We start from the raw sequence: 27391 nt of genomic DNA, 5'->3' as shown, positions 1-27391 counted from the left end.
ACAGTAGTTTGATCACAGTGGACTTCCATTTATGGACCTGCAAGCACTTCCTTGTTAAGGTGAAGGCTACAAAACGTGTCCCTCCGCTGCGGCCCTTTTGGACTGAAAATACGGGACAGAGAATACGTCACACATCTCGGATTACTGAAGGCGTGTGTAAGTGGACGGGCCTGTGTAAATATGGGGGTAAGCATTGTAAAACGTATTATTTTTTTAGCTAATTCTGTTTATCTATGAGTGATGACTAGCTATATTGGGAATGGGATGGTGGTTAGTGCGTTGTGGACTCGTGTGATTGGCCTCTTGTCATGACTGACTGTGAGTTTGCCCACTGATTAGCAATATTGGAATATATTGACCAATCAGGTATAACCTCATTTTTGAATCGTGCTTTTATTGGTGACTTACCCGCTGCTATATAAGTCTATTGGATCCTCTTGTCCAATCATAGTTTACAAATCGTTCTCATGAATGACACTGCTATAGTCCAATGAATGCCTCGCTGGCACGTCTGCGATTGGTCCAGTGTACCTTTGTGGGCGTGACTTGTGATGTTTTGTGATGGGATGGAAAATGGCGGCTGTTCGGAGACCGCATTAACTTGAAACCATACTAGTAATAACTACAGTAACCATAAACGACCTTATATTGCAGTGTATCAGAAAAATGTAAATGTTGTAATTTTAATCAGACTGATGAGTTTTCTATCGGTGTAAGCAAGGCGCCTTCCAAAAGGCTGACATTAGCTCGACACGACTTGGAATGGTTAAGGCAAGGAACAAAGCCCGATTATTCATGTAGGCTTGATTTTATGATAATGATATTTTGTATTTGTATACGGTTTCAATGCTATTTAGTGGAACATCAGTAAGTTGATACAGTTTCACTCTTTAGATAACTGGGGCTGCACATTAGGCTCCCCATGTCCAGCCGACGGTAACGTTAGTTCACCAAACCCAATGTTAAGTCCGTGAGTGTAACGTTTAGGAATCGTTAAAGAAGAAGCAATTAATATTAAGGTTAGATGAACACACCAGAAAAAATCATTTCCGCCACCCTGCCAAGACACTCGCATCGTGGTAGCCTAACTTTTTCTGTGGGAACTCAAGCCAAGTAAACTGAGTAGCATGCGACCCTTGTGAACACACGCCTTCCAGCCGCTTGTTTACTATCCGATGGAGCCCAGTGGCGCTCCGGTACTGCTCAGATTGGTTTTCTGATGGGGCCACGATAATAATTCTCCGTCGTTATATATCTGCATTTAGTTAGACAAAGCCTGGTATTCCAGTGATAATGGATGACTCGAAGCCACGGTACAGCAAAAGGCTGGTAAGTTTAAAGAGAATTTGGCCATATTTTCAACATTTTCTCTTGGTATGAAGTTATAGTTATGTTATTGGTCCTTTTCATAATTACCACTGTCGAAAGTGGTTAATATTGGTAGGATTTTTTGTTTGTGCATGTTTTCTGTTGGTTTGAATGCTTAATCGCACAAAGTAAAACCCCTGGCTGAGTATCAGTGGTTTCATACAATACAGTGCAAACTAATAGTACAGATTTGATTTTTATTTACATGCTGTCCAGCAGTAACCCGAAGGGCCATAGCCCCATGTGTACATGTAATGTCCTTTAAAGAGTGTGAAATTGAGCTGGAGATTCTATTATTATTATTATTATTATTATTATTATTATTATGATTAGTAGTAGTAGTAGTGCTGTTCAGATTGACATGGAAGTGAACAATTAAGTGTGAAATGTGATTCTATCAATTGTCAAATGATGATCCAAGAAAAAGCGATGGCTTTTTTGTTTTACTGTGTGGTTTGTCTCTTTTTTATAGGAAGGTGGAGAGTTAGATACCATAACTGTAAATAAAAAAGTGTACAAAAAGAATCATAACTATCAACTGTTCAAGTACTAGTGAAAAGACAACCAGATGAACTCCTAAACAAAAGATGCACAAGGCCCAACAACTTCACTAGATTGAATGGATGGATTATATGTGTTTTATTACCACAATGTTAAGGTTATCGTGAAATATTGTGACACCCCTAGTTAAGACACTGCCCTTATCAGTGTGCGATTACAACTAGAGGAAATGGCTATTAAATACACATGGAACAGTGTGAATAATTTTCCCCCTGTTAAAAGGTTGTTGTTTTTTTTCTCAATATGGCAAGTTTTTCCTCACTCGAATCAAGGGTGTAAGGACAGAGGATCTTGCTCACTGTACAGATTGTAAATTTGATTTTGGGCTATATTAATTCTAATGATTTGATTTGAATAAAGGTTTATCAAATCGTGCCCTTTGATCCGATCATTAGGGAACTGCTTCATTACAGAGTGGCCACCACTCCACGGGTGTAGTGAACACCTTTTCTTTTTTTATTCGTTCCCTAATACACTGTCAGTGTTTGGCATTATACAATTTTGATAGTTTGAAATCTGCATGGGTGAGAGCTGATATCTTTATGCATTATGACAGTTGAAATCCAAACTGACTGCTAAGCTGGCACTTAAGTACATTTGGGCAAATGTGACAGCAGTGTAATAAAAAAACAAGATAATAACTTAAGCCTATTGCATGGTTGAGTGCAGATGCAACTAAAGAGGTGGCAGAGATTATGGAGCACAGGGGGTTGGGGGCTCTGCCCGGGATTATCCCTGTGTCACCTGCCATCACCTGGGAACCCATTGAGGCAATGTTCTTTGGCCATCCATCTGATAGGAATTTTAAGATACTATGTCTATTTGATGGAGGGCACATTTTATGATGAATGAATGAATGAATTACTTTTATTATTGTGTCATGCATACATGTATGCCCAGCCCGCATGGGCTTATAGGACATCAAAAAAAAAAGAAAGAACCAAACCAGATCCAGAGCACAACTGGATCAGCACATCAAAATCAGCACGTCAAAAATGAATTAAACAAATGTACAAACAAATGTTCTTTTCCAGGCTTGAGAAACAAAACTAGCAGTTTTAAACACATTGAAATTAAACAACCACTCCAGCTTCTGTTCATCAGAGCACCAAAATATTTCAGGGTTTTGTTCATAGATTTCATGAAATAATACCTCTCTCAAATCGTCATACTTTGTACAGTATAAAAGGAAATGAGACTCACTCTCTACTTCATCTAGCTCACACATTTCACATATTCTATTCTCCTTGGGAATATTTTTAAATCAACCAACCTCAATGGCCAGAGGAAGAATACCAGATCTCAACTGTGCAACTAAAGTTCTTTGACTTATCTGTAAACGTGATGTAACATATAATTCAGGTCCTTAATTTTGGTTTTAATAGGACATTTTCAAATCATTTCTCTTCAAATTTCAATAGAAGCTTATTTTTAATGAAGTTAACGTTACAGCACAAGCTATTCCTGTAAATATACATCATATCCACCTCCTTTTGACCTGGTCAAATTTCTTTTGACCAGGGGGAACTATGCAATTTACTCCATATAAATACTTTTTTATTTATTCTATCCTTTGCCATTTTGTTTAGTCGATTCCATAGTCGAATCATTTCACATTTTCACTGTACACATCCTGGAATCCAGCCCATATCTCCTTCTGTTGCTGGAATTGGCGCAAATTTATTGACACCCAAAAAATATCTTATAGCTCTATTCTGTATAGTATCTATAACTTTGGACTCTTTAAATCCCCACACTCCTGCAGCATAATTCAGTATGGGAGAGACGCATGCATTATACAGTTGAGTATATGTAAAGTAACCCAAATCATTACAAACTTTCATTTTATTAATAACTGATCCCAAACCTCTCCCAGCTGAATCAGCAAGGCACCTAAAACCAGTTTCAAACGTCATAAAATAATCCAGAAGTAAACCTAAATATTTATATGAGCTAACATATTCCAAGGGAGCTGAATCAAAATAGAATTTTTGTTTACTTCTTTCCATGTCTTTGTTTCTAAAATGCATTATCTGTGTTTTGCTCTGATTTATCACCAATCTCCATTTATGACACCAGGAACTAACCAAATTTAGCATATTTTGTAAATCAGACTCAGATTCTGCCAGTAAAATAATATCATCTGTGTATAATAGAATACCTAAATAAGTGTCATCCAAACATACACCCAGATTATTTTTCTTAATCTGTAGAGTTAAATCATTCACAAACAATGCAAAAAGTGTTGGAGGAAGAATATCACCTTGTTTCATGCCAAAAGGGGTTTCAAACCAATCAGTATACATATCATTGATCTCAACACAAGCAACTGGGCTACCATACAGACTCTGAATAGCTTTTTAAAATCTACCATCCACCCCTACTTCCATCAGTTTAAAGGCAAGTAAATCTCTATTAATCCAATCGAATGCCTTTTGGAAATCAACAAAACATGAGAAAGTGGATTTACCTGTGGCGATTCTAGCTCTAATAATAGTTGACACTGAATGAATATGGTCAACACAAGCACGATACTTTCTAAACCCATTCTGCTCATCAACAAGACACTGTTTCATTTCCAAATATCGAATAAGCCTATAATTCAGTTTATTAGAATATACCTTATAAACTGTACTTAGGAGACTGATGCCTCTGTAATTAAGAGGTATTCTAGGATCATTCTTTACTGACTTTGGGATAGGTTTTATGATAGATTTATACCATGGTGATGGAATTATACCATACTCAAAACATGTCTGAAACAGGCAAAAGAGGCCTTCAAGGAGATATGGAGATTTCAGGGCTTCATTTGGGATGCCTTCTATGCCAGGTGTTTTCGTCAGTTTTACTTTGTCCAAAGCTTTTTTAACTTCTTCTATACTAATGTCCCGATTCAAAAATGTATTTACGCTATAACCTGGCATATCCATAGCCGACTCCATCATACATTTTGAATTACAAACATTACTTAAGAACAGGTCATCAAAACCTGGTGTAATAAGATGTCCTGAAAATGTATTTGCAAAATCTGTTTTCCATTTCTCAAGCACAAGCTCTTTTTTTTTTCAGTGTCACCATTATCTAATAAGATCTCCATTGGTATTTTCTTTAGTTTCTTAGGACCTAATTTATTAATTTCTTTCCAAAATTGTTGTGGATTGTTACTTTGCAATCGGTCTAGCTGTAATGCTTGTCCTCTTCTAAACTGTCTTTTATAAAATCTGACTCTCTTATCAAAGTTAGACTGAGTCTGCTTGTAGTGATCTTTAAGTTGCTTTCTAATAGCTGGATCTTTACAATTGAAAAATTCCCTCTCAGCCTGTCTCTTTTCATTCAGAAGTTTTTTGAGTTCTGCATTCCAATATTGTTTATTCCTACCCACTTTGAAATGTATTCCTCCCTGGCCAGATAAAGATTTTCTTGATAAGTTCGTATTAATTTCCCTATCCATTATATCACAAAATAATCCATACCAGTTATCAATATTACTTTGCGTTATCACACAACCTTCTAAATTACCAGTAAGTTCCAACAAAGCCATACAACACATATTAGATGAAAGAAAGTTGTCTGGAAATATTCTAGGTCATCTTTAAGATAAATTAATCCCAGAATCAGTTTCAGAAGAACAAAACTCAATAGCAATTTAAACATTAACAGAGAATGGTCCGGAAGCCTACTTTTTTCTCCAATAAGGTCAATACAAACAGGATTGTTGCTCAAAATCTCAGAGGGAGTTATCACTTTTAAATCAAAACAAGTGTCCAAACAATCATGAGGGGTTATTATATAGTCCACCACTGCTCTACCTCTTGATGATATAGATGTAAAATTGTCAGTATCAGGATTTTTTCTGCCATTTAGGATACAGCATTTACAATCCCTGAGAAATTCAAGGAGTGATTCCCCGTGACTATTTGTGCTTAGGTCTATGGCCACTCGAGGTGGGACATTATTAATATCCCCAATATAGTCATCTTTATTTGAAATACGACTGTTAAAGTCTCCGCATAAATAAATGACATCAGCTTCCAAGGAGTAAACCTGGGCCAGCAGATGAGTAAAAAAAGTAACTGAATCCCGTCCTCTTGTAGATCCCTCTGGTGGTAGATAGCAGGAAAAGATAACTAAACTATACTGCAGCTCCCGATGCTCCAAACGTACTCCAATTATATCGTCCATAGACTTGTCCACTACTTGTATTCTAAAATAATCCAGCAAATAGATCTTAACTAAAATGCCAAATCCTCCTGATGCTTTTTTATCTCTTTTATGCAACATCCTGTTGTGACCAAACCAGGAGTAACCTTCAAGGTCAATCTTATCATCCCGTCGTAAATGTGTTTCATTTAATGAAATAATATCAGGGTTTAGACACTGCAGTAATGATATCCCGAGTGTACAGTTCAAATTAGTCCAGACGTTAATATTCCAGTGAACTAGGGACAAACAAGGGGGGTCACCTGTGTTTACAGACTGGGCAGCTCCTCTTCAGCCTCTCCCACCTGTTGCCGGGTTACCCAGTATCACAATCGACACATCAGGGTCAAATTTATCAGAGGGCTTGGAGCTAGTTGTCTGTATTTTTTCTTCAATTGAATCCAGTCGCAACTTTAGGAAACCTATTTCCAGGTAGATATTTTCTTGTATCTCCTTAACGGACTTCTTCAGTTCGACTTTCATCATTTTTTCAATGGAACCATACACGCTGTCAACCTTGCTACTGAACTGTTTTTCAATATTATCCATCTTCGTACTTAACAATTTCATTTCCTTCAGCAACACGTTTGTTTCCTTATCTTTGTCTTTGTCTTTGTCCTGTGCTCGCCGCCCACGTCCATCCGCCATCTTGTCATCATCAGATGTCAAATAGATTTAAAATGTAAAATAATTGATTTACTTTGAGACATTTGAATCTAAGTAGTTATTTAGTTAAAGCGTTATTTAGAAAATGTATACTGTCTAAAGGTTTTAAGGCATTCCTGCTTAAACGGAATGTCCAGTTCAATGTAAATTGGTTCTGGTCCCAGTTTCATTGTCTCTTCCTTCGACCGTTTGTCCTTTCTCTATCATCTGTCTTGTCCGTGCCTAACCCATCCACTCTTTCTCCTTATCCCTAGCGGGCCGGCACCCGGCGCCGTTACCATGATGACGGCATCTCAGATGAAGAGATTGATGGACGGAGGATGTTTGATCTGGAGGAGAAAGTCAGCAGTCAGAGGTTCAGCTCTGACCGGGTCATTCGCATGGAGGGAAAAGGTAGGCAAGCACAGTCATTTCTCAGATCAGCATGACAGACAACAGCTTTTCATATACATTTACATTTTTTTCTTTTTTTTAAGACTTGACATATGAATACGTCCAGAGAGGTGGCCTGAGGGACCCCATCATCCTTGAGAAGCCTGATGGACTGGGACTGAAGTAAGCATCCTCTTTTTTCTTTCTTTTTTTCTTCTCATCTATGCTACAGCTACCTACTACTATTATTTAATCATAAGATTTTTGTGAACTTGCTTGTTCTTTCTTCTGCATTGGGGGGATGTATGCTGATGTATAAAGTGAATAAACAAGATGACACATGTAATATGTCACCTCTTGTTCTGTAGGATGCCTGATCCTGATTTCAGCGTCAATGACGTCAAGATGTTTGTTGGTAAGTCTTCAGACACAATGTTTTCTTCCTTTATTGAATAAGATGTGACTGTGACAAGTCTCGGGTTAAGTAATGACAGCAGCTGTCAGTCCTGTCAAAATGTCCTTGTATAAAGTAACTGGACTAACTTATGATCTTCAATTTTTAAATGATACTTTAATTTCTTGATAAATAATTTTGTCAATAGAATATAAGAAATTATTACAATAACTTATTTTGTTTGACTTGCAATCAATACATCTAAAACCATAATGTACTCAATTACAGTAATACATATGTTTTATGTTTTAACTTGATAAATTACTTCAGGATAAATTGATCATCAAAGTTGCCTATGTTAAATTTACTGTCAATCAACTAATCACTCAATTAACATATTTGCTCTTCTTAAAGGTGAGGTAAATTGTTTTACTTCCAGTGGGAACAGGCCCATGTACACTGTTTGATTTAGGACTGTTCAAAATGTTTCTTTTTAATGCCCTTTTTTATTTTACATGCACAATTTTAGTCTTACATTAAATGTGTATATATATATTGGAAGCTTTTAATGAGTGACATGTCAGCACGGCCAAGGACAGGAAGGCTTTTCAGCAGCTGATTCAAACCACCAGAACCTCACTGGTACCATCTACAGAGCATCAGTGACACCAGTGAAGTGCGATGTCTGCACAGAGCCCAAAGATACTAAAAGACAACACCCACCTAGACACAGTCTGTTCACCCAAAGATACAGAAGTATCTGCTGCCATCCCACCACACTACAGAGCTGCTTCATGCCTCAAACTGTGAGACTCCTGAACTCATCACCAATGCTCAATTGTCTAAAATTGATGTAGCACAAAAGACTCAAATATAACTTTGTCTTATTAAACCCTTGGGATTTTTTAAAAATGACAGTAAATTACTTTGTAATGTTTGTGACGAGGTGCAAGAGAAAGTTGCCGCATTAAAGTGAAACTCTCGCCAAAATGCAACCAAGGCTTTTTTTGTGATTGAATATGAGTCAGACCTTTGTGTAAAAGCATAATTACGACTCAAGATTTACCGTAGTTTTGTTTTCGGGCAAGCCCATGTGCAGGGGCACTCGCATCCAAATTGCTATTTTTAAATGAAACTTTGCTCGCAGTATCACCAGGGTCTCTACACATGAACATGAGCATTGAGAACATTGTTTGTGCCGAGAAGTTTCGATCTCCGAATGTGACGTAACCAGTGTTGGGAAGATTACTTTGGAAATGTAATTGGTTACAATTACAAGTTACCCTGTTGAAAATGTAATAGTAGTGTAACTATTTCAATTACTTTCTCAAAGTAATGTAACTAATTACATTTGATTACATTTTGATTACTTTTCTTAATTTAGAATTTTCACATTTTAAGACCTATAGTGTGATAAACCTTTCAGTTCAAAGGTTGAACCATATATTATGAGTCTGACCTTCGGCCTGTACTGAAGGAGGCTCACTTCCTCACTAAATGGAGCGACAACTGGCTGATTTCAGCCAAGAGGAGCAGGTTGTTTTAATGGAGAGAGTATGAGCGATATAAAAAGCCTGATCACAGCCTGAAGCAACAGTGTTGCTGCAAATATGACAAGAGGAGGCTGATTTTAATTTCTGACAGCTCTACATTGAGCTGCTTCTAAATATGAAGCTTTAGAGCAACAACAACTGTTGTTTTAAACTGTGTTTTAGATTGTTTTCATATATTTCACTGATCGCAATTATAAAATGCCAGTGTGTGTTTTATTGAAAGCGAGGCTGGGTGTGCATATGAAAATAGGTTACAGTGGGGTTTTTAGGTGCTGTAGCTACAAGCAAATCTCATGTTGTCTCTGTACAAAGACCTTTTTAAATGTGAGAAAACAGAGAAGACCTACTCAAGATTTACTGCGTTTGGGCAACACATAACAGGCGAAACTATTCATTTATTCATGGCCACATTAAGTTAAATTATCTGTCCTGCTGCGAGCGCACAACTTCTTTCAGTGGTGACTGACTGTATATAAAGTAAACAGGCTACAGCCTAATAAATGACCTCCTGACGCGAGTCGGATCATCAGCTGAGCAGCGTATCCCCTCAGCTGAAAATCTGTAGAGACGCTCAGAGAGAAAGTAAACAGCAGCGGGTCAGCGCGATCTCTCCCTCCGTACAAATGTTCTGATCCAGCTCCACTGGACTTTCAAAGGAAAGGTGACGCCAGCTGTAAATGAGTTAAATAGTGAAACAGCGGCGCTTTTAGAGCCGATTTTATGATTAAACTCTGAACAGAACCTGGTCGGGACCAGGTTATGAGCTAAGCATAAGTTACCATGGTGATCTAGCCGGGTTAACAGAGAGCCACCTTTGTATACAGGGAAGCCTGGCTTCTGTCTGTATGAAGTGTTTTCTGTGTTTCCAGCACAGGAACATCTTGTGCGCCGCCGACACTGTTGCTGCTGAGTCTGACTGCCGCCGTGCGGTTTGTCGGTTGAGTCGAATGGCACATGACCAGAGAGAGCCAATCACAAGCGTCAGTTTTGGAAGGAGGATATTGATATGAAAAAAACTCAAAACAAACATGAATCCAGAAGGGGCGAAAAACTGTGATTTTATTACATATTTTCTCCCAGTAATGTAACGGATTACAATTACGTACATTTTGTAATTAAATTACGTAACGTCGTTACATGTAATTCGTTACTCCCCAACACTGGACGTAACATGGAGGACAGTTAAGGTGGACCGCTCCTAAAGCTTAGTTCCATATAAATTCACGGATAATTTATTGTTTTGTCATTAACATAAAAGAATATTGACCTTGAAGTTGAAAAGGGAGCCTCATATAAGAAACAATACTAAAATCAAAAGCCGGAAAAGTCACATGAGATATCGCTGGATAGTTGTTGCCGGAAGACGGTAGCGGTCCACCTTAACTCTCCTCCAAGTTACCTCACATTCAGAAATTGACTGCTGCCATGACGACTGGGAGCAGAACAAGCTTCTGCTAAGGTGAGTTGTTAGAAAAACTTTCTTTTTAGTAAACTCTGTGTACACAAACAACGTTCTCAATGCTCGTGTTCATGTGTAGAGACCCTGGTCATACTACGAGCAAAGTTTCATGTTTAGGCGTGTGAGTGCCCCTGCACTCCGTTGAAAATGAGCTTGCCCAAAAATGAAACTACGGTAAATCTTAAAAGTGCCTCTTTCATTGTAATTTTGGTTTTAGACGAAGGTTTGACTCATATTCAATCACAGAAAAAAGCCTTGGTTGCATTTTGGCGAGAGTTTTGCTTTAAACGATAGAATAGAATAGAATAGTCTTTATTGTCATTGTACAGGAGAGTACAGTGAAATTGAGGGTTAGGGTTATGATGAAAATATGGATACTGCAGTAACAGGATTTATATTTCCCTTTCTCTTCCTGTGCACTGATTTGCTTAGTGGACAGCCAATGAGAGATATTATTTCACTGACGTGCTCCCCCTCTGATTCAACATGCTCAATTGGCCAAAAGCCGCAGACAAAAGCTGTCTTGTGCAAACTGTAACACTGATGGCCACAATATTGGCTGATAGCAGACCGCCGGCCTGGGGCGTCAGCGCCATTAGAGATGAGGGTGAGGAGCCAAGAGCCAAGACACCCCTAAACCAATCCCAGATAAGCGGAACTGAATAGATGGAAAACTGTGTCCCAGTGCTGCTTTGACAAGATAAATTTGGCATACTGTGACCAATCATTGCCAACAAACCTCTTTCAGGTAGCAGACGTATGATAGATGTGATGGACGTGAGCACTCAGAAAGGGACAGAGATGTCCATGGCTCAGTGGACACGTTACTACGAGACCCCTCCGTCTCAGAGAGAGAAGCTATATAATGTCATCAGCCTGGAGTTCAGCCACACCAAGCTGGAGAACCTTGTCAAGAGACCTACCACAGTACGTACACACTCCATGAAGGCCTCATGTTTGTTTGTATTATCAGAGAAACAGTAAATTAAGCTTCTCTCTTTCTCTCTGAGTAGGTAGATCTAATAGACTGGGTGGACAACATGTGGCCTCGTCACCTGAAAGAGAGACAGAGAGACTCCACCAACTCCATCAATGACATGCAGTACCCTAAAGTGCAGAAGTGAGTTGTCCCTGTTTTCTTTTCTTTGGAGTAAAATTTATATTCCATGTCAAAGTCAAAGTGAACTTTATTGTCAATCAGACCATGCAATTAGTGCAAGTAATTACACAGAGGATAGAAATTGTGTTTCTCCATGCTTCAAATGTGCAAGTAATATTTTAATACACAACATAAACATAATAGTGCACACAGATATAAACAAATAAACACAACATATACAAACATACAGTTGGTGTATACATTATCCAGAATAGAATATTCACAGTGTGCGAGAATTTGAGGTATGTTACTGAGGTGGAAAAAAAAAGGTGCAATATAGCAAAGTGCAGAATAGCAGCATGAAGGTATGTAAAATAAATGTTGCTGATGTCGGTGTGACTCTGCAGATACTGTCTGATGAGTGTCGAGGGCTGCTACACAGACTTTCACATTGACTTTGGAGGGACATCGGTGTGGTACCACATATTGAGAGGAAGCAAGGTGGGACAAGAAGTCTGTTTTATAGAATTGTCTCTTCTGTTACAGTCTCATAGCGTTTGACTCAGGGGTATTGGAACAATGGATTTTGAACCAAATACGTGATTGCTATTTTATATGTTGCAGAATACAAAATGATTAAAACATGCAGTCTAGAAGATGAGGGGGCACTTAGAATGATTTTTGTACTTCTCTAAAACAATTAGAAGGTGTCATGTTGTTAACCGTTGGAGAGAGCGGAGTGCGTTTTTGAATCGCAGTTGTGTGTTTTCAGGTGTTCTGGCTGATCCCTCCCACCCCTCAGAACCTGGAGCTGTATGAGAACTGGGTGCTGTCGGGGAAACAGGGAGACGTTTTCCTTGGAGACCGCGCATCTGAATGCCAGAGGATCGAATTGAAGCAGGGCTGCACCTTCATCATACCCTCAGGTACACAATTAAATGTCAGTCACTGTAAGATGAAGGATTTCATTGATGTGACAGAAAAACATCATTAATGTGTGTGTGTGACTCAGGTTGGATTCATGCCGTCTACACCCCGGTGGACTCTATGGTGTTTGGTGGAAACTTCCTGCACAGCTTCAACATCCCAATGCAACTTAACATTTGTAATATAGAGGACAGAACGCGGGTAGGTGCAAACACGCTCTCTTATAAGCTGCATGAGACGGCAAATGTTGGATAATGTGATGGTATGGTGACCTTTTTGCCTTCCCTGCAGGTTCCAGTAAAGTTTCGTTACCCCTTCTATTATGAGATGTGCTGGTACGTGTTGGAGCGCTACGTATTCAGCCTGACCAAGACCTCCTACCTAACACCAGAATTTCAGAAACACTCGCTTGGCATCGGTATGAACCCAGACAAAGGGAGAAGAACTTTTTAATGATTTCTTTTTACTGTCGTAGATTGCTTGTAAATGGAAGGTATGGCTCATTCTTTCTGTCAGGTCTGAAGAAGCCACCTGGCACTGAAGCAGCCAGTGAGCAGGTAAAGGAGGAGGAGGAGTCTCATGGCAGTGATGAAGAGGCTTCAGAGCAGCAGAGTCAAAAGCCTGCAGTTAAAGTTCATCTGACTCCCCTTGAGGTAGAGGGAATGTGGAACCTGTTGGGTAAACTTGAGGCTCTGCCCTCCAACAAGAAGTGTGTCCCAGCGGGGATACACAATGCCCCGGCCCTCATCACACACATCAAGGTATGACTTGTATGTCTGTATTTTGTCTTCCTCATACTTAATGCTGTCCAGTTAACAGTGTTTGCCGTTCCTCTGTTCTCTCACACCACTCGTGTCTCTTCTGCAGGCTTTACTAAAGGAGCACACCAGTGACAATCCCAAACTGTCCTACACAGGAAAACCCATCGTCAGATGGCCAAAGAGAGTAAGCATCTTCACTTTGAGACACGCAGCACATTAGTAATGATGATAATGGTGTGTCCAGGCAAGTCAGACACAGCTGGACTTGCTCAAGAAGTCCTTGACCTGGATGACTGAAAAACTTTACAGAATAATTGTTGAGTGATGGTCAGATGGAAGAAATAATACAAATGGTATTTTTGTTTCCTTTTAAAGGTAAAAGTGATGAATATGCTCATGTGGAGCAGCCTATCCTGTTTAATCAGCAAATACCATATGAAAAAACACATTTCACAACCAATATTGCTGTGAGAATACCATTTTTCTGCTTTCCTGCTGCTTCTATCATTTATGCAATATACTTTTTTAATGTATCTACTTGGACCTAGTGTTTCTATCAAATATTGGATGTTCTGGTATTCTGTTTTTCTCTTGTTCCCTTCGTCACTAGCCCTTTTTAAACAGCTACTCCACATTATCTCCGGTGGTTCGCCAATTCCCCGCCGATGGTGATTCACACAGAGAGCCTTCATGTGTGTAATTCACACAGAAAGCCGGCGCTGCGGCTCCTAAAGAGGCGTGACGGTACACGTCATGATGATAACGTCGCTCTGTTCCCCGGTGTCCCCCCTGTCAATCTTACTCTCTCACTCGTGGGACGAAGGCTGTTTTCTGGGGGAAAGTTCTCTGAAGTCTCGGTCCGGAGGGCTGTCCGTCACGGTGATTTATTTTCATCACTCGGTGAATTAAACTTTTTTGCCAGTGACAGACGCTGTTTTTCGGGCAGAGGAAGAGTCGGTAGGACAGAAGCTTCTCCACGAATATCTGCGGTATTTTTTTCCTCGTATACGTTGCCAAAGACAGTTACAGTCACTACATCACTTTTGTTCGGTCATGTAACGTTGCTTTGTATTAAATTTCTCTGTATTAAGTTGAGTGAAGGACCTGTGTAGTTAACGACGGTCCAATCGACACGCCCCCGATACGCGAAGCCGGCTTATCCGTTCACACTGGTTCGGTTCTCCAACAATACGGCCCTGATACTACCTCCAGAGGCGTATCGGGGCCGGAGTGAAAATTCACCCCTTGCCACCTCCGAGAGATTGACACTGAGACGGAGGCGGGGAATTGGCGTACTAAAGCCGCACCCAAAAGCCAGTGTGAATGGGGCTACTGGGATGGCTCATCAATAATGTGGCCCTGATACTACCTCCAGAGGCGGATCAGCGCCGGAGCCAAATTTCCCCCCTCTCCGCATCTGAAACTTTCACACAGAGGAGGGTGCGGAGAATTGGCGCAGGATCCCCGCATGAAACGGCAGTGTGAAAGAGGCTAGTGTCTCTTTTTCACCTTCTGCTTCTCCCCACCAGCCCTCATGGTACCAGCCTCCTCCTCCTCCACCGCCTCCGCCTCGCCCTAAATTGGCCACCACTCCCATCATCCCACGACCACAGAAACCGGCTTCTTCCATGTCTGTGCTGAGACGGCGCAGGGTCAGGTAAAACAGTGTGTGTTTGTGTGCATGTGTGGGTTTTTGTACACCCGTGACAGGTTGTAGTTTGTTGTTGATGATTTTATTAGGTTGTAGGTTAGCTAACACCAATTATATTACCCCATTTTACGTTGTAATCTTATGTTTTCCTTCTCTGTAGGTGTAAGCGCTGTGAAGCCTGTATGAGACCAGAATGTGGAGACTGTAACTTCTGCAGAGACATGAAGAAGTTCGGAGGACCAGGGAAGCTTAAGCAGACCTGTGTGCTACGACAGTGTCTCTCTGTAAGCAGCTCTTATTCATTTCTTTAATTCTATATATTGGATGTGTCTGTTTTGTAACTCCCCCTCTGTCCCCTCCAGCCGGGACTTCCTCTGTCTGCAGTGTGTGAGGTCTGCAAGGAGCCCAACCAGGAGGAAAGTGGAGACTCCTCCCTCACTCTGATGGAGTGTTCCAACTGTGCACAGATAGTCCACCCTGCCTGCCTCACGGTAATACACATACACTCTTTTGCTGTGTTCGAAACTAGTCTCTGTTTACTATACAGTGCACTTTATTTCGCTGGATTTAATTTGACTGTCTGAATTCTGAGTGTAACATAGCTCTACACAGTGCCTTCACAAAATCCCACAGTGGAACTAAAAAGTTGTTCATTGGATATGATAAGACAAATCAGCTCCACTAAAACTAAAGCTCTTTCAGTAAAAGAACAAAGCAACTGCAGAAAAAACTACAGAACCGTGAAGTTCTTGTTTCACTTGGGCTCTTTCTAACTTAGACACAGTTGGGTTTTCATTATGGGAAATGTGGGATATAGTCTTTTCTTTGGGCCTTTCTGAGACAAAAAGGCAGGATATCTAAGCCTCTGCAGCTTGGATTGGGAGTTATGTGTTCATTCAGTGTTTCTCACCAGCAAGAATTTGTTAGACCTCAACAATACACACAGAATGTTGAATGCATTCCCTTCTGCATAAAACATTGGTCAAGATCATTTTCAAATATTTGAAACCCAGGATTGTTTCCATCCATATTTATGAGCCAGCAATGTTCTTCTTCCCGGCCTTTGTATGCTCATTGCGGCATATCTTAACTAGGTTATCGATTGATCTATCGATTATGTTTTGGATTAATCTTTGATTAATATAACAATGTTTTTTTTACCCAAAATTACTTTTTCAAACTTGTCATTTATATTTCAATATTTTATTCAATCATCAACAAACAGATATGACAAAGTATGCACTGCAGGGCATCATATGTAATTTATTACGTTTTGATGAGGACAAAAAGTTACTAGTCGTAGTAGTAACTAGTAACTAGTAACCAGCATTTAACCGGCTGTGGCAGAGGCATGACTGTAGATCATAAACGGAGTAGAACGGGTCAGTGCCAGGACATGCTAATAGCATGGATAAATACTACTGAGTGAGCACAACACAACATTTCTCTGTGTAGTGTTAAGTTTCACTTTCATCATCGTTTTGGTCTTGGTCCCCAGTTTAAAGCACAGCAACAACCTGCCTCTTCCTGGTTGTTATTGGTATCGCGCAAGGTGGTTTCTCAAATGAGTTGTGTTGCCTAAGTATTAGTATAAGTTGAGTTCCACACACCTTACAAACTGTGTCGGTCTTGTCAATTCTCCCCTCGACTTCATGAAACCCAAAATGCTCCCATACAGTAGCTTTCAAAGAAGTCGGTGCCGGTGTTATAGGCTTGGTGCTGGCCATTTCAGCCATTTTGTCGCCGCTCAGACATAAACAACGTGCACATGTGTTCGATGCGCATGCGTGTACAGCAGAGAATCAGCAGGTGTTTTCTGTCGAGCTCTGCAGCAGGCGAACTGAATGTTGCAGCGAGCAAACTATTATCAGTTTTAAAATTCCGATTATTAACTTATCTGCATCGAGACATAATCATTCCAGAGGGAATCGCGATGCATCAAAGAATCTGACATTTTTCCCATCCCTACTAAATGGCTGGAGTTATCTTTTTATACTAATTGGACTTAGTGTAGCACAAACTGCATGTATAGGTCTTATTACACTAATACAAGTGTGAATGCACTCATGCATGTCTCAGTCATTATCTAAATTAAAGTAGCAAGATATAAATGGTGTTAGTCTTCTTTTTATTTCCTCTTTACTCTTCGTCCTTCATTTCATCCATTTTCATCCCATTTTCTAATAACATGTCTCCATTTGTCTGTGCAGGTTCAGGGGGAAGGACTGGTGAATAAAGACCTGCCCAGCTGTTGGGAGTGTCCAAAGTGTGTCCAAGGGATCACTGACCCAGAGGTATGCACGCTCACATGCACACACAAACACATACGCTAGTGTTTCCCACTTCTTAATGTACTTATATTGAACACAGTGCACACAAACACACTTCTGAGTGTCCTTGCAAACACTTGCGCTGTCTCTTGAACTCAGTAACCAGGCAATCTCGCACACAAACACCCACACACTTGGTTGCAGTGTTAAAGCTAATGGGTAATGTGTATCTCCTGTGTGGTTTTTCATTATTTATTTATTTTTTGTTTTGGTTTTTTTGTTTTGTTTATTTTCTGTTTTCTTTGAATTTAATTTAACTCCGTCAGTCATCAGGCAGCGATGAATCGTTGGCTGCAGGCCACCAACAGCACATCCGTCCCCACGGCCCCCTGGTCCTCAGGCTGGGCCCTGGGCCCTCTGCTACCATAGGGGGTCCTTTGGGCTCCCAGCAGGATGGGGAGGTGGTCCACTGTGGTTTCTTCCCTCCTCCTCCTCCTCCTCCTGCTCCTGCTCCTCCTCCTCCTCCTCCTCCTCCTCTTCCTTGCTGCTCCTCCTCCTCAGCGTCACTTCTATTGGTGGCGGCCCCTCTGCCTTCTCAGCCAATCAGCTCGAGACTGGTGAGAGGTGCCGCCTATTCTGCGTACATTTACCCGTCTGTTGCGTGCACCCCACCCCCTTTTTCCTTTCCATCTTTTTCAAGAGAACAGACACAACTCTTGCTGTAAATAGGGATGCACCAATACCGATACTGGCATCGGGTATCGGGCCGATACAGCGCCCATATACTCATACATGTACTCTCGGGCACCTTGTCATTTCCTGTTTCGGAGGCACAGGTCACTGACATGCAGACTGCGTTCTGAGTCTGGACCCAGAAGCCGTACGGACCTGGACCTATAGTCAATAGATTATTGAAGTATTTCAAATTTTGACTGGTGCCGCTTTTTTAGACTCTACAGTACTGGTTTAGTAGATCAGGAAATCTACTGACCACTTACACGCGAGTTAAGCCATCCCACGTGATGTTACTCAGCCAATCAAATCTGTGCATTCCATGCGATAAACATTGCAACTCTTAATACAGACAGATGAAAGGGGTACAAGCGAGTCACAGACGGAAAGACAAGTTAGCGATACAGCTATACAAGACAGAGACGAGTGAGCCAGAGATGGAGAAAATTAACTCCATGTCGTATCTAAGAGCTAATGAATGTTCCTCCAGAATCACTTAGATTTTTGGTCAATGCAAAAAGCCATTTACTGATGGAGGGGTTGTCCAGGAGTGCATGAGTGCAATAGCTGAAACCTTACTGAGGAGAAATAGAAATTGTATTTTTCTAAAATTAAGTATTTCATTTCAATTTTTAATAAGCTATTTAATTTATTTTTACTATTTTATTTTTAAATGCAGCCCTTCTTTTCCATAAAGAGAGAAGAAAAAAATACATGTCTACAGTATTACATATCTGCATAATTAAATATTAAGTGACAATAAATATTGTATATGTTATGTTTTTTAAAATGCTCTTTCTTTATTTGATTTGCTTCCAGTTCTTGATTACATACAGGCGTTGATCTTATTCAATATATATCACACTGATTCAAATGTGGAGACTGTGCAATAGTTTAATTGATATATTAAGTTGACTGTGATAACTATGTAATAAGTTTCATATTTTATTTTGTCCAGTTTAATTTTGTCAAATATGAAGACAGTGCCAATGTGGAGGCTTTTTGTTGACACAGGAAATTATGATTATTTATATTTATTCATATTTTATTTATTATAAGTTGTTGTAACAAGCAGATAAAAAAATAAATCCTGTCTTCCAATTCAGTGCATCTGTAACCTAATACTTATTTTTGTGGTAGAAATATCTGTATCGGTACTCGGTATCGGCAAGTACACAAATAAAAATACTGATACTCGGTTTAAAAAAACTGGTGTTGGTGCAACCCTAGTTGTAAACTTAACTATTGGAATCATCTTGTCAGTGAAGGAGAATACTTTTTTAAGAGGTCTGTTTTTTTTTTGTTTTTTTTTACAGTTCCTACAAGAGTAGTGCCTCTTCTCTCAGACTGTTCTCTGTGACAGCTGTTTTCATTTTGGAGCTACCTTTAGCTTGACTGGTTTCTGTCCAGATTTCCCTTCTCCATACTCTGTAGATTATAATTTTAATGGCTAGCCTGGTTGACTCAGGTCAGCTGATACGCTGTTGTTTGACAAAAGCACAGTTTGGGTCACACTCAGAATTTTTGCTGAATTTAAAAAAAAAAAAAAAAAAAGTTGTTTTTTGTTGTTGTTTTTGAAAGTAGTGCACTGGATAAGATCTACCCTTCTTCAGTGGTAAAAAGGATGTTGGAGAAGCTGATATTGTTCAGTGGCCCACTACACTTTTCACTTGAATCCCTGGATGAACCACTTTTGTGACACTGTTTCTACCTCTTGTTCATGTTTTTTTGTTTTGTTTGTTTTTTCATCACTGCAGTAACTGACCGACTGAAAGAGCTTGTGTCAGTTGCTAACATGGAAAGGGTATGTGTGGAGAAAAGTGGTAGAATGATTACTGGTCATTAGGGTTTTCCCGGATGCAGTTGTTGAGCCAGAGTCAGTCCTAAATATTGAAATACACATATGGAAGGCTTTTTCTACGACTACAGCCATGTGCCGAAAATCAAATGCGATCGCTTGTTTCACATGTCCCAGTTTTATGCTATACAACAACAATATGTGAAAATGTCAATGATAGAAATATTAGGAATTTAAAAAGCTTCTTTTGTTTCAGGCTCCATCTTGTTATTTCCTTTCAAAAGTACTTAAATGTCAGGTTTTAGTTTTTATGATGCCTTTCAGATTCTGATGCTCATCATATGCAGATAAATAGTGACCATGTATCTGTAAGTCAGAACACGTTAATATAGGTTTGAAGGGGGCTGGAAATGAAATGAACTAAATCCATGTAGAATATATAGAAATAACCACTCAATTCATATACGGCATCAGTTAATATATAGTATATATATCATATAGTTAACATGGTTTAACTAAAAGTTAGACCAAAGATGCTCTGTGTCTTATCAGTCGACTTGTTTTAGTTTGGTGCATGGTTCCTGATGATGCACTATGAGGAGGATACAGTACATTACTTTATATTCACTCCCTTCACCTTGTTTTGTGATGCTCTATACAAAGCTTACCATGAGTCATGTTAGAACTATTCCTTTACTGATGTTTGTGAGTAGATGATAGCAAGGCCTTGAGATCTGGGTAAACTCTTCCTTCAATGAGACACAACCAAAAGTATTATCATGGCTTTCCATGGAGAAGTGTATACCGTGGCTTTTTCACTCTGGCAATGCAAATATTGACCCTTTTTTTGTTTCTCTTTCTGGATTACATATTGATTGTGCACTTTGTAATGATCACATTTGGCTATTGAACATCAGCATTACATAATGACAGTGTTTGTCCAAAAATATTACCATCCTCCAAAAACTTTTAACGCAAAGCCAAAAGAAGAACTGACAGGAAGCGTTCTTGAACTCTAGCAGTGAGTTTCTGATTTTTCCTCTTTCTCCCGCAGTTGAAAGGAGACAAAGTTGATGGCCTTCCAGTGGTGAGTATTCACTGTGGAGCCTCTACTTAAAGATGTTGGGTTGTGTTTCCGAATCCAAATTAAGGTTCAACAACTTCCCTCATGCATCTACATATCTCTCTAACCTCTCCTCCACTCTCGTTCCCACCTTTCCTGTTTCCCTGTATTTCTAGAAGCGGAAATCTTCCTCCCTGCTGGATGCTCGAATGGCTAAGATTTACCGGCGGCAGAGACACAGCCGAGATGGAGACGACTCTGCCAGTGATGATGATGATGATGATGATGATGAAGGTTGGTCTGTGCTGAAAGATTAACTTGAAGCATTTTGTCACTGCTTACTGCAAACCAATGACAACTTAGTTATTTATGACTCACAAAGCCACAGAATGAGAAAATGTCACTCCAAAAAACCCAAAACAATCAACTTGAAGTTTGACAGACGTCTTAAGTTTCGAATGTGATTGCTTCAATCTGTTCTAATCGTCACATTCATGTCCTCAGCCTCTCAGAGAAGAAAGATGGTGCTCCATGCACGAGGGGGGGGGCACTCTTCTAGGAGGGGCTTTGGTGCCAACAGGAGAGGCCTGCTGAGAGGGGGCTCGGCCCACCGAGGAAGCAGAGGAGGCCTCGTGACTCACGGCTCCTCCTCTGTCCTCAAGCTTAAGCGAGGGATGGGCATGAGAGAGAGTGGACGAAGGGGGCGAGGGGTGAGGCTGCGGGGAGGCTCCAGGATGCAGCGAAGAGGAGACGAGTCTGAAGAGTCAGACGATGATGATGACGATGACGACGACGACGACGACGACGACGATGAAGAAGAGGAGGACAGTGAAGAGGGAGGCAAAGATAGACGACTTCGTCGACGTAGGAGGAGGCGCAGGACTGATGAAGATGAAGATGAAGATGAAGACGAGGACAGTGAGGGTCAGGACTTTGACCCTGAAGAGGAGGAGATGGACACGCTGGAAGAAGACGAGGAGGAGGAGTTGGAGGAGGATGGAGGGCACTGGGATTCGGACCCGGAACCCCCAGTCCTCCTGGTGTCTGATCTGAGTGATGACCTGCTGAGTGGCTCCTATCTGACTGTCACTCTACAGCGCCCCCATAAGGCCAAGAGACAATATGGTAATACTTCAGATGCCAACAGTTGCACTGTAATTAATTTGAAAAGTAAAGGATATATTAAGTGTACAGGCAAAATGAACAGGCCAAATACTGACCGACTTGTGGTCACTATTCAGGCTCCATAGTTCCAAAGCTAGAGGCAGCGATGGGTCCCAGGACGGCTGCAGTGGGTGCTGGTGGTCAGCAGGGCTTCATTCAGAGAAAGACAGCTCTGTCCAAGCCTTCACGTCTCAAGAGTGCTGACGCCGCAGCTGACAGCATGACCCCGAGAGGACCTGGCAGGTAGAGCAACACACCTAGTTCAGTTTAGTACAGTGCTACTAATGACTTCAAATGCTATTTAAAATTAGGCCAACTGTGAGCTGAGAGACTTTGGATTATTTCGAAAAAATATAACGTAATGTAACTCTAGTCAGTCTGATAGAGACCAAAACAGCCAACAAACAGACTGGTCATAATGGAGGATGTTTTCGTATATTACTTCACAGAAAGGATGGGTTCAGGATGTCCACCTTTGTGTTTTTGTGATCACAGTCACATAGGTAAGCTTAAGGAAAGATGTCGGTACAGCTCCAGTTCAAAGTACAAAAAATATGCATATATCACTGGCTAAATATATATTAGTATGTCACCTGATAAATAAAACATTTTAATATGCCAAAGATAAGTTTGAGTTAGAGACTGCGTTTGAGCTTATTCCTAGCTGCTGGAATGAACAAATGACTGACTCTCCCAAAAGCTGTCTTTAAATATCTGTTCAATAAATGCTCTGCCCTTTGCTTCTTAACAAAGTGTACTGAGTAACCATGCCCTGTTCTACTGTGACTTTACACATTACACACTATGTATGTATGTATGTATGTATGTATGTGTGTATGTATGTATTTGACCTCATTAACCCAAACATGATCATTTTAATATTTTAGGCCACGTCTGCGGGGTAACCATGGCGACAGAGGCACTAGAGATCACTCTGCATCTTCCTCAGAGGAAGAGGAAGCTGCTGCTCCTTCTGCACCCTTCTCCCTGTCTCCCCCCTCCCTGCTGTCTCTGCCTTCTTTTAAGGATGTAGGCAATGAGAGAGGAGGAGAGAAGGAGGTCTGGGTGTCTGTGTTCACATACTTGAACAGAGCTGAGCTGCTGGCCTGCATGACTGTCTGTAAGGCCTGGTACAAGTGGTATGTCTCACACTTTATTCTACAAACAAAACACTCCTCAACATATAGTATGCGAACAGGAAGAAGAGCTCTAACAGTTATGTGTCACTGTCCTGTGCAGGAGCTGTGACAAGCGTCTGTGGAGCCATGTGGACGTGAGTCGCTGCAGTCCGCTCACTAACCAGGCACTGGCAGGCATCGTCAAACGCCAGCCCACCTCTCTGGATCTGTCCTGGACTCCTCTGGCCAAGAGACAACTCAACTGTCTGCTCACCAGGCTCCCAGGTACACACACACACACACACACACACACACACACACACACACACACAGATCCCCCTGTCCCTACATGTCTCATTACACCTCCCGTCCTGTCTTACTGTGTATCTCCAGGTCTGAGGGAATTGAGAGTGACTGGTCTGTCCTGGTCCTGTCTGTCGGCCCTGGTCTCCCCCACTCTGCCCTGCCTGCGGCTGCTGGATCTGCGCTGGTGTGAAGGCCTTAAAGACACCCAGATCAAAGAGATAATCAGCCCGCCTGGTCAGTAGCAGTAGACATCACACAAACTCTTTTAGTGATGTTTTCTTTGTCTTTCCACTTTAATTCTGACATTAATACTTACTGTAGGTTGCTTTGGACGAAAGCGTCTGCTAAACGCCCTAAATGTAAATGTAATGAGGGATTCTTACAGCTCTCCGATCTGAGATACTTAGCAGTTTACACTGAAAGCCCTTTCTTTATGCTGCTGACTCTCTCCAGCCACCTGAAGACGGCAGGTATCTATTCCGTTTGCTCACGTCCACTGGTTGAATTCTGTCCAAGTTGCAGCACACTCTTGTAAAATCTCCCCCATACACATGAAGCTACTGCTGCTGTAAAATCAAAAAAGACTTCTCTCTCTGATAATAACTTACTCATGATGGTCTGTTCCTGCCAGTCTCAAATACTGGGTAACCACGGTAACGCCCGGCCAAAGTATGACACTGTGGTGTTTAACTTCACGTGCTTATTGTTGTGATGGCAAATCAAACCGAGCAGTATTAGGCATTCCTCTGAGGGAAAACTTCACAAAAATCCCAAACTGTTGGTGCATCATGACAGGTAGAACCATGTATTTAAAGAAGATGAAAGTAGTGACTACAGTAAAAAAATCAATTTAGAAAAAATGTAAGTAATAAAAAGGCTTAAATGCCGTTTAACAAGACATTACATTTCATAGCTTGTTTTCTATATGTTTATGACTATCCAAATAGGTAAAGTTTGCCTGAATTTGAAAATGATGTGACCTTGAGTTGTTACCAGACATTTCCCCTCTTACCTCCTCATATGGTTTAATTTAAATGGATATCTGAGGCTCTAAAACTCAGATATATTTCACAGAGAAGCCAAGATTAAACTAAAGCTCAAGAAAAATAAGACACATTTTTGCAGCACACATTTTTCTAATTTTTTACCCCATTTACAATCTCAGCACCCCTCAGATAATTTGTGAACTTTTGGAGTGGCCCGACCCCCAGGTTAGGAACCACTGGATGAAACTACCTGATCATTTATTAATTAAGCTAGATAACATATTATTAGATCATTTATCATTTGATTATAAAAATTGCATCAAATCTATCAGTCACAGGCCCAATTTTTTAAAACAAGTTTTACTTTTGATACTTGATAATGCAGGATGTTTACCTGTTGTGGAGTTCTTTTACATTGTTTTATTGCTACTTTGACTTGAGTAACAGATTTGAATACTTGTCTCACCACTAGGTATTCGTGAGGGAGTTCCTACATGGAATGACCCCCCTGAAGTGACCAACGTTTTAAATATTTTATTTTTAGTATTGTCAATTGTTACAAAATACTGGTTTCATTGGGTTAGTCACTCAGTTCTTTCTCTTGCACTTTGTTCCCACTCCCCCATTTGAAAGACGTTGAATAATGTATTGATATGGGGTTACCACAAACTAAGAGTGTTTGGTTGTGCTATCTTATAATCAATATATAGTAAATGTAAGTTAAACTGTGTCGCTGATCTAACGGCTTAGAACTCGAGGCCTTTTAAATGTATGGACAAGGTCTTAAAAGTCTTAAAAGGTATTACATCTAACTTCACAGTTTTTAAATATATATCCTGGTGTGATGATATGTTGTCAGCATGTATCAAAGTGCCACTGTACACTAGACCACTGGTTCACTAAAATGAACCTCATAATCTCTGTATTAACTTTTCAAGTTCAACTGACCATTTCTGCCATCTGTCTCTCCCTGTAGGTTCTGAGTTGCCTCGCAGCAGACTGAGGAACATGGTGACGCTTCATCTGTCCGGCCTGGATGTTAGTGAGTCCACTCTGAGGCTACTGCAGCGCCACATGCCACAGCTGGAGAGGCTTGACCTGGCTCACTGCAAAGACATAACGGACTCGTCCATCGCCCTGCTGGCAGCAGCTGGGACCCACACCCGCAACAACCTCACTGAACTCACACTGGCAGGTGGGTATTAAAGCAAAATCAGGGTTCCACTGATGGATCACATTGCCTTTCATCTCGCTGGTTCTTTGTTAGAAGTTAAAAGAGTTTCTGCTTCTTTGCACAGGCTTTAACCTCCCACCTGGGCTTCTTTTCTCACATCAAAAGAGCTGCAACTTATGATGCAACTTAATGATCGATAGCCTATCAGTACCAACTAGTTGATGATTCATCAATATTACTGTTTATTTTGTCAATTAATGCAATAAAATTGCATTATATATTTAATAGCTTTCCAGAACAGCATTTTATGCTTTAATTCTTAAAGCAACAAAAAACTATTTTGTTGACATGGTAAGTTATTAGTTCCAGTTGATGAGAACCTTTTTAATACTGGGTATCTACTGATACCAAGTCTGATCCAATCCTTATATTTACACAGCAGCAGACAATGTCCAGAACTTTGAACTGAAAGGTACATTCTACTGACTTCATGAACTACTTTATCCACATTAAATTGACATGAAGCGATCCCCTTGAGAGATAACCCATTCATTCAGTTTAATTTGTTAGAACTAAAAAGTTGCTCACTCCATTCAAGGTTGTACAGCAGTGTACAGACACCAGCCAGCCACTGGCATAGAGTATTTTAACAAGACAACAGTAGAGTTTAATTCAGAATGAGAACATTTCCTGATGTCTGTCTGTCTGTCTGTCTGTCTAGGTTGCAGTGAGCTGACTGACGGCTGTCTGTCCTACCTGAAGCGTCTCTCGGCTCTAAATCTGCTGGACCTCAGAGGCTGTAAGAGCATCAGCAGACGAGCCTGTGATACCTTCATCTCTGACCTGTCCCACGTCACCCTCTTCTGTATGATGGAGGAGAAGCTCATCCAGCGCATAGACTAACACACAGCTTGAAACAGCTGTTAGAGAGGGGAATGTATTTTTTTATATGCTCAGCCGTTGTGTGTCGTTTTCTTCCAAATATGAAGAGAGTTAGCTGATAGAAACATTAAGCCTGACTAAACAGGTCCCTAAAGCAAATGGCTCCTAAAGTCTAATTTTCATCTGATTCAACATGTAAATAAAGACCTCTGAGGGGTTGTGGGAAGGTGTCATTTTTTCACTGATGATGGAGCCAGGCTAGCAGTATCCTCTTGTCTCAAGTTGAAATTTTTATAAATCTTTTCATTTGCAAGTCCACAAACATTTCTCTTAGAATATTCCTTCAGAGGTCTTAATCACATGGACTCCAAAGATTTTTGTGACCTCTCAGAGGTTTCCGTTCTCTTCGTATCTTGTCATTGCTAGAGTGAAAACACTTTTACTTTATACAGACACAGGATGGAGTTACTTGAAAATGAGGTCTCGTAATTGTCTTTGGGGGTAAAATGTTGGAAGAAAAAACAAGCTGTTTGTCCACTGAACTTGAACCAAGCAGGCATTGATCTACGTGGACATTGATGTTGATGCAGTGCTATTCTGTGTGTACAGTTTCCATATGTATGTGTTCATTTTTTTTATATTCCAAAACTGAATTGTTAAATGTTTTGTTTGCTAAAGCATTATGTTTACCACATAAAGTAATTTGAAATATAACAATGTGTGACTATCTTCTCAAAAGTAATTTAGTGTGTGAGCAGGAATTACCACCTATGATGGATGTACATGCCATGAGCTAACTGACTTCATAAAAGCTTGTCTGGTTCACAGTAGGATTAATTTAAGTACTCACATACTGTAAACGGAAGCTGTAAATTGTTGGCGAAATC

The 27391-nt window shown here is 40.5% G+C and overlaps 1 protein-coding gene across 5 annotated transcripts; it reads left to right on the top strand.

The window, feature by feature from the left end:
- The first annotated feature begins 3 nt into the window (after nt 1-3).
- On the top strand, nt 4-27218 carry kdm2aa (lysine (K)-specific demethylase 2Aa). 5 transcript variants are annotated; one of them, XM_030394514.1, is made up of 26 exons: nt 4-156; nt 7050-7188; nt 7272-7350; nt 7536-7582; nt 11322-11500; nt 11587-11693; nt 12080-12173; nt 12445-12598; nt 12685-12800; nt 12891-13017; nt 13116-13360; nt 13467-13544; nt 14890-15017; nt 15172-15295; nt 15374-15502; nt 17222-17305; nt 17608-17898; nt 20866-20898; nt 21051-21168; nt 21379-21999; nt 22116-22281; nt 22926-23177; nt 23278-23441; nt 23550-23696; nt 25425-25643; nt 26344-27218. In XM_030394514.1, exons 2-26 carry the CDS (start codon nt 7116-7118, stop codon nt 26523-26525), a joined length of 3957 nt encoding a protein of 1318 aa, XP_030250374.1. In that variant the 5' UTR covers nt 4-156; nt 7050-7115; the 3' UTR covers nt 26526-27218. The 5 variants fall into 5 exon arrangements, with proteins under 5 accessions (XP_030250374.1, XP_030250289.1, XP_030250209.1 ...); XM_030394429.1 differs by having other exon boundaries at nt 5-186; XM_030394349.1 differs by lacking the exon at nt 4-156 and adding an exon at nt 574-1329.
- Nucleotides 27219-27391: the final 173 nt, after the last annotated feature.

The sequence above is a fragment of the Sparus aurata genome, chromosome 1 (assembly GCF_900880675.1).
Source record: "Sparus aurata chromosome 1, fSpaAur1.1, whole genome shotgun sequence".
NCBI classification, from domain to species: Eukaryota; Metazoa; Chordata; class Actinopteri; order Spariformes; family Sparidae; genus Sparus; species Sparus aurata.
This window is presented reverse-complemented; position numbering and strand designations above follow the sequence as displayed.